This window comes from Theropithecus gelada, chromosome 9, assembly GCF_003255815.1.
Source record: "Theropithecus gelada isolate Dixy chromosome 9, Tgel_1.0, whole genome shotgun sequence".
Classification (NCBI taxonomy): domain Eukaryota; kingdom Metazoa; phylum Chordata; class Mammalia; order Primates; family Cercopithecidae; genus Theropithecus; species Theropithecus gelada.
In genome coordinates this window covers 92,443,992-92,458,669 of record NC_037677.1, presented here as the reverse complement: position 1 = coordinate 92,458,669, position 14,678 = coordinate 92,443,992, and the positions used below count along the sequence as shown (strand labels likewise).

Genomic DNA, 14,678 nt, shown 5'->3' with positions numbered 1-14,678 from the left:
AGCAAGGCAGCAAAAAGTGCCAGAGGCAGAGTTGGGGGCTGCTCACTAAGGAAAAAAGGAGTCCTGAGATTTGTCAAGACCATTTCCTCCCTCACAGAATTGGGAGAAATTAGATTAGAGTTTCCTGGGAGTTCCTTCCAAATACTTGGAGCTGTAAGAATTTCATGTCAGTAGCATCCCAAGTGCAAACTTTTGAGAAGCTTCTAGAAGCCAACATCAGCCCAACATGGTAGATTTTCTTTTTTTTCTTTACCAGTGAAATAAGCATTTTATTCACAAGAGGCAATGACTTTAGTTTTCCACTTAAGCAGCTTCCATCTTGAATTGTATCAGACCCAGCATCAAACGTACCAGCCTTAGTTTAGTACTGAAAACATTCTATAAGGCTGGGCTCTCCCTCATAACAGTGCATCAGAATTATCTGGGGGGCTTGTTGAAAATAATGCAGGTTCTGTAGCTTCACTCCCGGAGGTGCTGATTCAGCCGGTCTTGAGTGGGATCTAGTAATCTGCATTTTCAACAAGGCTCTCCAGATGATTCAAATGGAGATGGTGTGAATTCTACAATTTGAGAAACATTGGCCTTAGGAGAAGAGGCCAAAATTGCTTCTTTCCCAGAATAAGACCTACTGCAGACAATGACCCAAGACAGCCAGACTATCCAAAGGTCCTCCCTGGAGAGGTCTCTGGTGAGAAGTTCATCTAGACTCCTCCTCAAAGACTCACTCAGAGGTGCGAGTCTCCATAGTGCCCAACTCTGTAAGTGAATAAAAAATTGGGCCCAGCACTTAGCTGGACTTGAGAATAAACAGCAAAATCTCAAGGTACCAGAAAAGTTTTTGTTGGTATTAGAGGCCTATAGTACAATCTTTTACTTTGCTCTGCTTCCTTTTCATTGATGTGGAACTAAGGAAGCCAAATAGACCCACACAGATAATATGTTGTTTGGGTATGGGTGAATGTATACAGCTAAAGCGAACTCTGTCTGGGGAAATTCAGCAGAGTGGATTCCAGTTTGATAAACAGCATCAATAATTGACTGTACATCAGTGTATGGCATCTGGATGGGAAATCCCGTGACCTGGATCAAAGACACAACAGCACATAAACCCACATTACAACTGGGTAATCTGGAATTACTGTATGCAAAAAGATCACAAAAACCTCAAAGAAATAGTACTCATAAAATACTATCATAGTTGTCTGTGGGTGCTAAATTATGTTCTAGGTACAGTTAAATGCTTCACATACATATTTAATTCTCAAACAACCCTATGAGGTAGGTATTATTATAATCCTTACTTTACAGATAGAGAGGAGCACAACCAGGTCTGAGTCCAAAGCCTGCACAGGTAACATTCCACAAACTTTCTAGACAGCAAACTGCTGGTGAGAAAATTACTTGATTCTACATATGGGGGATTTAAGTGAGAATTTCAGAACAATTTATTCAACATCGATTCAGCTTATGTTTACTAGGTGACTACTACATGACGGGATTAAAGGATTGTGGAACACGGTCCTACGGAAAATTACCTATTTAATAATGTATAGATGACAACCATTCTTTCACACTGTAATTGCTTAGCTCAGGAGGATTTTCCTGATCCTTAAATCTGTTCACATGCTCTTCCCATGTGGTTGTGTAGCACACTGTCCTTCCCTGAGCTTATTTAATAAAATATATTGCAGTTACCTGTTTTCTGGTCTCTCTCTAACCCATAATCTCTGCAGATGTACAAGACTGTATCTGTCCTGTGTACCACTATAACTCCAGTGCCCAGCACAATGCCTGGCACATAGAAGAAAAAAATAGATAGCATTTACTAAATACTTAATAGGTGTTGGGTGCTATGGTAATTATTAACTCACATAATCCTCAAAACAATGATAGAATAGGTAACTTTTTAAAAAATACCTGTTTTCTAATGGAGCAGAGGGTATAGAGAGATTCGGTCACTTGCCCTAGGTCAAAGCTACTGAGTAGTTAAACTAGGATTTGAGCATGGGCTGCAGGGTTTAGTCCAGTTTCATTATTGTAGACTATGTATTACTAAATTGATTATTTTACATAGGTACTCCACATTTTAAACCTTGGCTTATATTTCTGCTTTGTTATCTGTTTATCCCCTAATTCTACTAAAAACAAAGCAAAACCTGCCTTGCTTCTTTTACCATATGAAGAAAGAGCAAGAAGGTGTATTATATGTACAAGAGCCCCTTTTCTGCTAGCACTTTTTTTTTTCTTTGTCAGTTTTTTTGTTTGTTTGTTTATTATACTTTAAGTTCTAGGGTACATGTACACAACATGCAGGTTTGTTACATATGTATACATGTGCCATGTTGGTGTGCTGCACCCATTAACTCATCATTTACATTAGGTATATCTCCTAATGCTATCCCTCCCCATTACCCCCTCCCCACAATAGGACCCGGTGTGTGATGCTCCCCTTCCTGTGTCCAAGTGGTCTCATTGTTCAATTCCCACCTATGAGTGAGAACATGCGGTATTTGGTTTTCTGTTCTTGTGGTAGTTTGCTGAGAATGATGGTTTCCAGCTGCATCCATGTCCCTACAAAGGACACAAACTCATCCTTTTTTATGGCTGCATAGTATTCCATGGTGTATATGTGCCACATTTTCTTAATCCAGTCTGTCACTGATGGACATTTGGGTTGATTCCAAGTCTTTGCTATTGTGAATAGTGCCACAATAAACATACGTGTGCATGTGTCTTTATAGTAGCATGACTTATAATCCTTTGGGCATATCCCCAGTAATGGGATGGCTGGGTCATATGGTATTTCTAGTTCTAGATCCTTGAAGAATCGCCACACTGTTTTCCACAACGGTTGAACTAGTTTACAGTCCCACCAACAGTGTAAAAGTGTTCCTATTTCTCCACATCCTCTCCAGCACCTATTGTTTCCTGATTTTTTTAATGATTGCCATTCTAACTGGTGTGAGATGGTATCTCATTGTGGTTTTGATTTGCATTTCTCTGATGGCGAGCGATGATGAGCATTTTTTCATGTGTCTGTTAGCTGTATGAATGTCTTCTTTTGAGAAGTGTCTGTTCATATCCTTTGCCCACTTTTTGATGGAGTTGTTTGTTTTTTTCTTGTAAATTTTATTGAGTTCTTTATAGGTTCTGGATATTAGCCCTTTGTCAGATGAGTAGATTGCAAAAATTTTCTCCCATTCTGTAGGTTGCCTCTTCACTCTGATGTTCGAACTGATGATAGTTTCTTTTGCTGTGCAGAAGCTCTTTAGTTTAATTAGATCCCATTTGTCAATTTTAGCTTTTGTTGCCATTGCTTTTGGTGTTTTAGACATGAAGTCCTTGCCCATGCCTATGTCCTGAATGGTATTACCTAGGTTTTCTTCTAGGGTTTTTATGGTTTTACGTCTAACATTTAAGTCTCTAATCCATCTTGAATTAATTTTCGTATAAGGAGTAAGGAAAGGATCCAGTTTCAGCTTTCTACTTATGGCTAGCCAATTTTGCCAGCACCATTTATCAAATAGGGAATCCTTTCCCCATTTCTTGTTTTTCTCAGGTTTGTCAAAGATCAGATGGCTGTAGATGTGTGATATTATTTCTGAGGTCTGCTAGCACTTTGATCTTGGAATTCCCAGCTTCCAGAACCATGAGAAATAAATTTCTATTGTTTATAAGCTTTAAAATAAAGCAAAACAAAGCAAAAACAACTTCCCCCCTGTTCGTGAGTGAATAGTGCCTGTAGATCCCTCCCTTCCCACCTAAGTACTCAACTCCCAATAGATTCCTTACTTCATCTCAGAGAGTTCCCTAGCAGACACCCTCCAGTCTATTGTATGGTAAGGGGACAGAGTCTACCTCTCGGGAGGCTGAGGTTTTCAAAAACCCACTGAGCCAGTTTATAGGGAAGAAGAGGTAAAAGGACGCCCAGAGCTTGGGGTAGAGTAGAAGGAAAGGAGGACCCTAACAATATACTAGATGCCCAGCATGTTTGTTTATGGACTTGCTGAGTTTGAGATGTCTTTTTACCATCCAAAAAGATGTCAGTGGCCTGACTGAATGTATAAATTTAGAAGTACAGTAGGCCCTTCATATCCATGGGTTTCACATTTGAGGATTCAACCAACCACAAATTGAAAATATCCAGAAAAAAATAAAAATAAAAAATAGCAGGCTGGGCACAGTGACTCATCCTGTAATCCTAGCACTTCAGGAGGCTAAGGCTGGAGGATCATTTGAGCCCAGCAGTGCAAGACCAGTCTGGGCAATATAGTGGAACCCCACCTTTACAAAAATATTTTAAAAATTAGCCAGGCATAGTGGCAAGTACAGTAGCCCCAGCTACTCAGAAGGCCGAAGCAGGAGGACTGCTTGAGCACAGGAGTTTGAGGCTACAGTGAACTATGATCACACCACTATACTCCAGCCTGGGTGACAGAGTGAGACCTCGTCGCAAAACAAACAAAATAACAATAAAAAACAAACAGAAAACGATATAGTGTAACTATTTGTAATTATTACTTATAATACCTAACTATTGTGTCAGGTATTATCAGTAATCTAGAGGTGACTTGAAGTATACAGGAGGATGTACATAGATTATATGCAAAGACTATGGCATTTTATATAAGGGATTTGAGCATCTCTGGATTGTGGTATTTGTGGGGGTCCTGAGATAAATCTCCTAATGATACCAAAGGACCACTGTAATTCGCATGTAGAAGATAATGAAGCTTGCCTGGAGTCCTCTTGCCCAGAACCAATAACAGGGAATTGACCTATGACTAGAGATTTTTTTTTTTTTTTAGTTTTTTGGTTGCAGAGTGGTTTCCTTTTGGACATCTCTTTGCAAAACCTGTAATTTATACATCATAAAACATATAACTGTTTCCAAGTTAATGCCATGCAATACGGTCCTAGTAATAATTCTTCAATACATTTGCAGTCTCTTGGTTTATAAGTAAATGCATTTTTTTAATTTTTAATTTTTGTGGGCACATAGTGTATATAGATACTATATGTGTATGTACCATATATATATATATATAGAGAGAGTACATGAGAAGATATTCTGACATGGGTATGCAATGATGCAATGCATAATAGTCACATCATGGAAAACGGGCTATCCATCCCCCCAAGCATTTATCCTTTGTGTTATAAACAATTCAATTATACTCTTTTAGTGATTTTTAAATGTGCAATTAAATTATGATTGACTATAGTTACCCTGTTGTGCTATCAAATACTAGGTCTTATTCATTCTTTCTATTTGTATCCATTACCCATTCCCCACCTCCCTCTGAACCCCCTACTCCCCTTCCCAGCCTCTGGTAAGCTTCTACTCTCTATCTCCATGAGGTCAATTGTTTTGATTTTTAGATACCACAAATAAGTGAGAACATGTGATGTTTGTCTTTCTGTGCCTAATTTCACTTAACATAATGACCTCCGGTTCCATCCATGTTGATGCAAATGACAGGATCTCATTCTTTCTATGGCTGAACAGTACTCCATTGTGTATATTCACCACATTTTCCTTATCCATGCATCTATCGATGGAGACTTAGGTTGCTTGCATATCTTGGCTCTTGTGAACAGTGCTGCAACAAACATGGGAGTGCAGGCATGTCTTCCATATTCTCATGTCCTTTCTTTTGGGTATATACCCAGCAGTGGGATTGCTAGATCCTGTGGTAGCTCTATTTTTAGTTTTTTGAGGAACCTCTAAACTATTCTCGATAGTGGTTGTACTAATTTTACATTCCCACTAACAGTGTATGAAGGTTTCCTTTTCTCCACATTCTCTCCAGAATTTGTTATTGTCTGTCTTTTGAATAAAAGTCATTTTAATTGGGGTGAGATGATACCTCATTTAGTTTTGATTTGCATTTCTCTCATGATGTTGAGTACCTTTTCATATGCCTGTTTGTCATTTGTATGTCTTCTTTTGAGAAATGTCTATTCAAGTCTTTTGCCCATTTATTTTAAAAATCAGATTTTTTTTTCTTATAGTTGTTTGGGCCCTTCATATATTCTGGTTATTAATCCCTTGTCAGATTGGTAGTTTCTGAATATTTTCTCTCAATCTTTTCACTTTGTTGATTGCTTCCTTTGTTGTGTAGAAGCTTTTTAAGTAGATGTGATCCCATTTGTCCACTTTTTCTTTGGTTGCCTGTGCTTACGGGGTATTACTCAAGAAATTTTTGCTCAGACCAATGTCCTGGAGGCTTTCCCCAATGTTTTCTTGTAGCAATTTCATAGTTTGAGGCCTTAAATTAACTCTTTAGTCCAGCTTGATGTGATTTTGCATAAGGTGAGATATGAGGGCCTAGTTTCATCCTTCTGCATAAATGAATATGCAGTTTTCCCAGCATCATTTATTGAAGAGACTGTCTTTTCCCCAATGTATTTTCCTCGTGCCTTTGCTGAAAATGAGTTCACTTAGGTGTGTGGATTTGTTTCTGGGTTCTCTATTCTGTTCCATTGGTCTATGTTTTAATGCCAGTACCATGCTATTTTGGTTACTATAGCTCTATAGTATAATTTGAAGTCAGGTAATGTAATTCCTGCAGTTTTGTGGGTTTTTTTGCTTAGGATAGCTTTGACTATTCTGGGTCTTTTGTGGTTCCACATAAATTTTAGGATTGTTTTTTTCTATTTCTGTGAAGAATGTCATTAGTATTTTAATAAGGATTGCATCGAATCTGTAGATTGCTTTGGGTAGTATGGACATTTTAACAATATTGATTCTTCAGTAAGTGTATTTTAATGCTACAGCATCTATCTTTAAGGATCAAGATAAAAGGCATTTCAGAAATAAATATTTAAGACTGCTATTATTTAGCAATTAACAACATAGATAAAACAAATGTCACTAATGCATTAAATCATATACAAACCCAATAAAATTGTAGTATTCTTTCAAATTCATTATCTCCTTCAGATGAAACAAAGCTTCCTATGCCAAATTCCAGCTTAGGAAGGATTTGTCGCAAAATAAAAGTACATTGTCGATTCCAATGTGTTGGGTGTTTAGGTCGCCATTCCATCACTTTACTCTTCAGAGTCCTTTCGATCCTAAGGTAAGAATCCAAAGGTAATTTTATGACAAGTTATAACTCATTTAGTAAATGTAATGAGTTTTGTGACTTTTTTTTCTTTGAGACAAAGTCTCACTCTTGTCCCCAGGCTAGAGTGCAATGGTGAGATCTTGGCTCACTGAAACCTCTGCCTCCCAGGTTCGAGCGATTCTCCTGCCTCAGCCTCCCGAGTAGCTGGGATTACAGGCACCTGCCACCACAGCTGGCTAATTTTTGTATTTTTAGTAGAGATGGGGTTTCACCACGTTGGCCAGGCTGGTCTCGAATTCCTGACCTCAGGTGATCTGCCCTCCTCGGCCTTCCAAAGTGCTGGGATTACAGGTGTAATCCCACCATGCCTGGCCTGTGACTTTTATTCAAGTATGAGAATGATACTTTTTGGACTTAGGAGGAAACCAGACCTCTATAGCTAAAGGTATCTGCCATCATTCCCATTAATGAAGTTGGGGAGAGGCAGGCTCTTACTTGGCTTGGGAAGACAAGAAGCCTCTTGGGGATAGCCGGCAATTAACTCTCCAAGGCACATCTCTCTTCCAGTTACCCGTGTGTAGGCAGCTGCCTACTGGGTGTGATTTAACAACACCTACCATCTGATTACTGGGTTGACATTCCTACTTTTCAAGACTTTGACTTGGACATTTTGTTTCCAAGAAACTGCCCTTATAAAAATCCAGACATCTGGTCTGGGATGATGTTAGCAGGGATGGGATTATTACATGAGTTAATTTAGCAAGCAGAGTTGGGAGGAAACAAGGCACTGGACAGCTAAGTTTGGTGATCAGCTTCCCCCTATTTGAATGTAAGCTCCAGAAGGGCAGGGATTTTTACCCATATATATCCAGGCCCTAGAACAGTGCCTGGGGATGAATATGCCAGGGAGGAGAGAGAGGGGACACAGTGTGGGTTGGTTGATGGGGCTCTCCTGAAAAGCCTCCCTGTGCAGGATGACTGTGTGGCATTGATTCTCTAACTGCAGTGTGTGTTATAGAAGAAGGTGCTGGAGGTCTCTTCTTAGCTTAGTTCATAGTGCAACTAAGTAGTTTGGAGTTTGTAGAGGGTCTCAATAGTGGCTATGCATCAGAATCACCTGTAGGGCCTTATCAAAATGTTTCACGTCCAGATACTGATCCAGGGACGCTGACATCTGTATTTTTAAATAGTTTCTATAAGCAATTATAATGAAAGCCAGTTGGGAACCATTTCCCTGTTGCATTTCTTCCTTTTTTGTTCAGAACTGGGAAACGAAGAGTAAGAATGACAGGTGGGGGCCTGGGGGGAGATGTGTGCTAGTGAGAAAGGGAGTGGCAAAGTTGCTTTGGTCATGCTCTGTGTTGCTTTGTTGGTAGTGGCTTCCATGCCAGCCTGCTATGTGAGTGTGAGCCACTGGTGACAGTCAGATCTAGAAGCCTCTGACACACATGGCCTGGGAGTGAGTCCTGCTGCAAAGCCTGTGGCCCTCTGGGCTTGACTGACTGACTTCCTCAGGCACTTATGTGTAGGTGCTTGGGAGGCTGGGAGTGTCCGGCAGTGGCAGTACTGCTGTTTCTATGGCCTAACTGGGATGTTTTTACCAGATGTCAAGTCACGGGTCATTTACCTTCATGTCCTTTCAAGAAGTGTTGACTACTGCATTATTATTACTATAGGCTCAACAGGCATCTATGTTGAGAACTTTCCAGTGGGGGCCCACAATGTTTCCAGAGTTAACTTAGTCTGTCCCATCAAAGAATGCCCTGGATGGCAGAGGGGCCACTTTTCCATGGATGTAACAAGAGCCAGGTGGTTCAATGGAACTTTTTTTTTTTTTTCTTTTTTACACAAGGCCTCACTCTGTTGCCCAGGCTGAAACGCAGTGGTATGTTGTGTGATCATGCCTCATTGCAACCTCAAATTCCTGTGCCCAAGTGATCCTTCCCCTCTTAGTCACTGAGATTACAGGTATATGCCATCATGCCCAGCTAATTTTTTTTGTTTTTGTTTTTGTTTTTGTTTTTAGTAGAGATGAGGTCTCCCTATGTTGCTGGTCTCAAACTCCCGGGCTCAAGTGATCCTTCCACCTTGGCTTCCCAGAAAACTGGGATTATAGGTGTGAGCCACTGGGCCAGCTGGAACCCTTTTCATGCTTCTGCTGCTAACCTGGCAGGTATTTTGAATGGAGTGGGTCAGAAGACTGAAAGGTAACCCAACAAGAGATTAGGGAAAACACAGTACCTATTCCTTAGATCTTCTACCATGCTTTTATCAGTTTCAAAATACATTATTTCTTCAGGCTGAAATAGACAACCAAAAGTCAGGATAGATTCTAGAGACCACGTTTATATCACAGTCACTCCTGGAATGCCAGCTATAATGAGGAGGAAGACAAACCAGGCTTCTGTGGCAAAAACACTCAATTCCATAGGTAACATGCAGACCACAGGATTTCCTTTTATTTTCACACTGCTTCACCAGAACGGGATGGGGTTTACAAAAGATATATTTTCATGGGTAAAACAACCTGGTGTCCCAATTCATTTTTCAAACAAGTATTTGACACATTATGGATTCTACCAAATAATCTTAGGCAGCTGCACTGGTGTCTTCCACTGTGACCTTGGCAAAGTCTTTACCTCTCTGTTCTGAGTCTTTAAGATAGGGATAATAATGGTACCTACTGCTCTAGGGTTTTGTGAAGATTTTAAAATAAAGTAATACATGTAAACCCTGGCACATATGGAATGTTCAACAACCATCAGATATTATCATCATTCTAACATGGTTGGTCATCTTCCTTCTTTGATTATTTGTTTCTTTCAGCTGGAAGAAGCCAGTTCTTTGTGTTTGTGTGTGTGTATGCACACAGTGCGTACACACACACAGAGAAAGAGAGAGAGAGAGAGAGAATCCATCTCAACCTCCCCTGTCTCCAAGCCTTTGCCTGGAAGAGTGCTATTCCACATTTCTTCTAGTTCCCTTCCTGGGCAGGATTTGCTGAGAGGAGAGGAGGACTTCTCAAGTTCCTTGCCAACCCAACCCTCAACTCCTTGCAGGGCTCACATGGACAAGAGTAAGGGGCTGGGTTTAGACAGTTTTTACTTTGGGTATTCCTGAGCTGAGGAAGAGGCAGCTGTAGGGACAGGGACAGACGTTTCCCGCTCGTGAATGGAATGAGGGTTATGTAAAAAGGAGGCAACATTTGATAGGCCTCTAGGTTCCTAATTGTGGGCTCCAGACTGGCAACCTCACATCTGGGAACTTGTTGGAAACACAAATTCTTGGCCCTCACCTGAGATTACTAAATCAGGAACTCTGTGAGTGAGGCCCAGCAACTTATGTTTTAACAAGTTCCCCTTCTGCTGGCTCTGATGCCTGCCATGGTGGAGGAGCACTGGATTAGAGATGGTCCCAGGCACAGGGAGGAGCCCCACAGTACAGCATGGTAGGGGATGGGAGATACTGAGGAAGGGAAGAATGACTTTGTATCATCTTGCAGGAGCTGACAGCTATCTCACACAGGACAGGTGGATGGAATTCCCTGATTACTGTCCCCAGTGGCTGTCCACCCCTCACTGGGCAACTGCTGTGGATGAGTTAGGCCACCTTCAGGCCTGAAAAAGAGGCCTGGTTTATGCTGACTTGAGAAGTTGATGGTGTGTTTATCCTTTCCTTTTCTGGCAATGGCCTCTTTCTTTCTGGGCACTCATGTCCTTCAAAACTTCAAGGGGATTTCCCTGTTAACACCACCTCTGAGTACCCACATTCTCCTCACGCACATTCAAATTTGTGTTCACAATTGTGTGTGATAGTGTTCACTCTAGATAGTGGTTTATTCTGGGATGTCTGTGGCAAGACAGAAGATGGAGGGTCATGAACCCACAGGAAAGAAGTAAATAGAGATACAAGTTAAACACAACTATGAGTTTTATATTTATAGATTCAACTTGGCAGAAGGCTTTAGCTTCAGCCCTAAGTCAGAGTAGCTTTTACAAACACAATTTTGATCACAGCAGCCCTTGCCTTAGAGATGCTGGCTTCTGTCTGCCCTGAGAACAAAGGCCCAAACTCTCACCAGGACTGTCCACCCCAGCATTGGCCAGCCTGGCCTCTCAGCTCCTGGACAGGTATCTCCTTGCCACTGCAGGTCTTCCCATTCGCTGTTCCTGCTGTCTTTCGGGACCATTCTCATTCCTGACTTTTATCTAGGCCAGCTCCTGCTCACCCTTCCTCACTCATGCTTCTCATCACTCTTTCCCAGGAAGCCCCTACAACTCCCCTCCCTCAGGGCCTCCTGCTGTGCACTCCTCAAAGCACCGTCATATCTTCTGTAACAGCATTCATCACTCTGTACTACACTTGCTTGTTCCCTTCTGTTTCTTCCTCTAGAATCCAAGTTCCAAGAACACTGAGACATGTCTTTTTTCTTGTAGTATCTACATCTAACATAATACTGGCTCATAGCGGGAAATCAATAAATATCACCCGAATGAACAAGAGAATGATTATACATTAAACGAACAAGAGCCTCATTTTGAAATAGATTATTCTCCCCCTGGGAGGCAGCAATGCTTTGGTCACAGCTTTGGGATGGGCAAAGCAACGTATGGGCTGTAGAGGCTTTAAATGTGGCTTGCTCAAGAGAGAGAAGCATATTTCCCCTTCTTTAAAATAACTTTTCAAATAGGAAATATAAAAATACCTATATATGCTTGCATCTGCATGGAGAATGTTCGAAGGATGCACGAAAATCTACTGACAGTGACTTCTTTGAGACTGGGAAAGAGATGTTGAAGGAGAAAGAAACCCATCACTTTTTTTTTTTTTTTCCGACAGAGTCTCGCTCTGTTGCCCAGAGTGGCGTGCAGTGGTGCAATTTCAGCTCACTGCGACCTCTGCCTCCTGGGCTCAAGTGATTCTCCTGTCTCAGCCTCCCAAGTTACTGAGGTTACAGGTGTGCACCACCACATTCAGCTAATTTTTTTTTTTTTTTTTTGTATTTTCAGTAGAGACGGGATTTCATCATGTTGGCCAGGCTGTTCTCGAACTCCTGACCTTAAGTGATCCACCTGCCTCAGCCTCGCAAAGTGCTGGGATTACAGGCGTGAGCCACTGTGCCCAGTCAGAAACCCATCACTTTATACACTTTGGCCCTCTTTGATTTCTTCCCCCACAGCCACCATGCATTCTTTTTGATAGTGTGAATTGCCTTCAATCTATACAGGCAAACATAGAGAATAATGTAATGAACATTCACCTGGCATACCTACCACCTAGCTACACATCTGATCTTTGCATTCTTGCATATTTGTTTTAGACTTCTAAAAAATAAATAAGATACTACAGACTTGAAGTACTCTGTATACTGCTCCTTAATCTCGTTCCTTTTTTTCTCTCCCCAAAAGTAACCTCTAATCTGAATTTGGTATTTATCATTTCCATGAATGCTTTTCTACATCACCACATATCTATATATACATAAACAATATATTGCTTTCAAACTCCACATAAATGGTTTTGTACTGTATATGCCATTTCATGTCTTTATTTTGCTCAGCATTACATTTTTTATATTCTTTCATGTAGATATGCATGCCTCTTGGCCAGTGATTCTCAACCTTGGCTGCACACTGGCATCAACTGGGGAGCCTTCAAAGCTCCTGGCATGTGGGTTCCACCCTCAGAGATTCTGATGTAATGCACTGACAGTCAAATTGGGAACAACTGTAAATTGGCTCAGTTCATTCATCTTTTACTGCCATACGTTAGATTTCATTGTGTAAGTACTTCACAACTCATGTACTGATTTCCAGTTGATGAACTCTTTCACATTTTTGTTATTTCAAGCAATTCTATAATGAACGTTGTTGTACTTGTCTCCCTGTGAATGTTCCTCTGCGGTATATACTGAGAAGATTGAATTGGCAGATCAAAGGTTGAGCATCTTTACCTTTACCAAGTATTATCACCATATTGTTTTCGAAAATGTTTACAGAAATGTACGCTCCCACCACTTCTCTGCCTCTTTGCCAACACTTAGTATAATCACACATTTTTTTTTTGCCAATTTTATGTATGTGAAATAGTTTTATTGTTTTTCTTGTTTATTTATCTTAGAGAAAAGGTCTTGCAGTAGGCTCCTAGGCTGGAGTGTAGTGGTGCGATCATAGCTCACTGTAACCTCAACCTCCTGGGCTCAAACAGTCCTCTCACCTAAGCGTCCTGAGTAACTGGGACTACACATGTGCATCATCAGCATGCCTGGGTAATTCTTTTGTTTTTATTTTTAGAGACAGGGTCTTGCTATGCTGCCCAGGCTGCTCTCAAACTCCTGGCCTCAAGTGATCCTCATGGTTTAACCACCCCAAGTGTTGGGATTACAGACATAAGCCACCATGTCCAGCAATGATTTTATTGTTTTAAATTGTATTTCCTTGATTATGAGTGAGGTTTAGCATGTAAGTTACTGCTTCTATGAATTGTCTTTTGCCTAATTTTTCTATTGTTCTTTTGCTCTCTCTTATCCTTTCTCTCTCTCTCTCTCCCTCCCTCCCTCTGGGCTCCTGTCTCCTCATTTGTGGACTTTGCAATTGCCGACACCCTGCCACAGCTGGCCCTCGATCCAGAAACAGCTGTTGACATGGTATTTCTAGTGCCTTCCCAAAGTAATACTGAGTACATCACAGATCCATTAGCCAAACCATGTAGTGATTGAGTTACTTCTTGGTCTCCTGTCCCCTGGGCCCCAGACAGTGAGTCTACAGCTTTCCTTCCCATCTCCTTTCAAAAATATGGAAGTAAAGTAGCCCCACCACAGTCCCTGTCTTTAAAAAGTGATGCTTGCTCTGGTTCTCTGGTTTTCGTGAAGCATTTCAGATCTTGCTGCCATCCCTGCTCCAGCCTACTCACTGCTAGTGTTTCTGTCCTGTTTCTATTCCAGGAGACAACTATCATGGTTGGGAGTCCAGAAAGCTTTTTGTTTGTCAATTTTTCTACTTGATCATTACCACAGATATGGCACGGGAGGGCTAGATCAGAGTAAGAACTTACTACACATCTTGAACATTATATGTTATGTTTTATGATGAAAAAAATTTAAATTCTATTTTGGCATCTAAATTTGCACTTGAGATGTCACTTTCTTCTCAATTTATTTTTTTTGCAAGTAGGGGAAAGAGCCCATGAGCTGGATGGCAGAGAAAACTGGTTTTTTATTAATATTGCCAAATATTTCAGTAAGCAACCAACTATAAAACATAATAAGAGCTGTCACAATTAGTAAAGATTAGAAGCAATGGTAACTCTCATATAGACACACCTGGGAAAATATGATTTACCTGTATGCTTTGTACTTTTGTCCCTTGAACGTTTTTTGGAAGCAACTGCTTCCAGAAACTTTCCTTTGAATAGTCAAAAAATACAGCCATTGGTGTATTATTTTGTTGAATATTAAACCAGACCTATGAAAACATTAACATAACATTAGTGTAGGTCCATAGGAACACAAGGCCCGTTGTTGGTAAGGAAGGAGCAAAATTTTACAGTCTTACTACTCAATGAAGTGGCAGAATCCCAGGGGGTTTCTGAGGCAGGAGATAAAGA

At 40.8% G+C, this 14,678-nt stretch overlaps 1 protein-coding gene and 1 long non-coding RNA gene across 2 annotated transcripts in view; one reads left to right on the top strand and one right to left on the bottom strand.

The window, feature by feature from the left end:
- Positions 1-227: 227 nt before the first annotated feature.
- CC2D2B (coiled-coil and C2 domain containing 2B) overlaps positions 228-14,678 on the bottom strand; it is a 114,528-nt gene continuing 100,077 nt past the window's right edge. Inside the window, 4 exon segments of the mRNA XM_025397706.1 lie at positions 228-1,080; positions 6,903-7,080; positions 9,315-9,373; positions 14,414-14,536. Coding sequence (XP_025253491.1) covers positions 892-1,080; positions 6,903-7,080; positions 9,315-9,373; positions 14,414-14,536 — 549 coding nt within the window. The 3' untranslated portion in view covers positions 228-891.
- Positions 11,479-13,031, top strand: LOC112632067. Its single transcript, XR_003121247.1, has 2 exons — positions 11,479-11,680; positions 12,663-13,031. It is a non-coding gene; the product is annotated as an uncharacterized LOC112632067 (long non-coding RNA).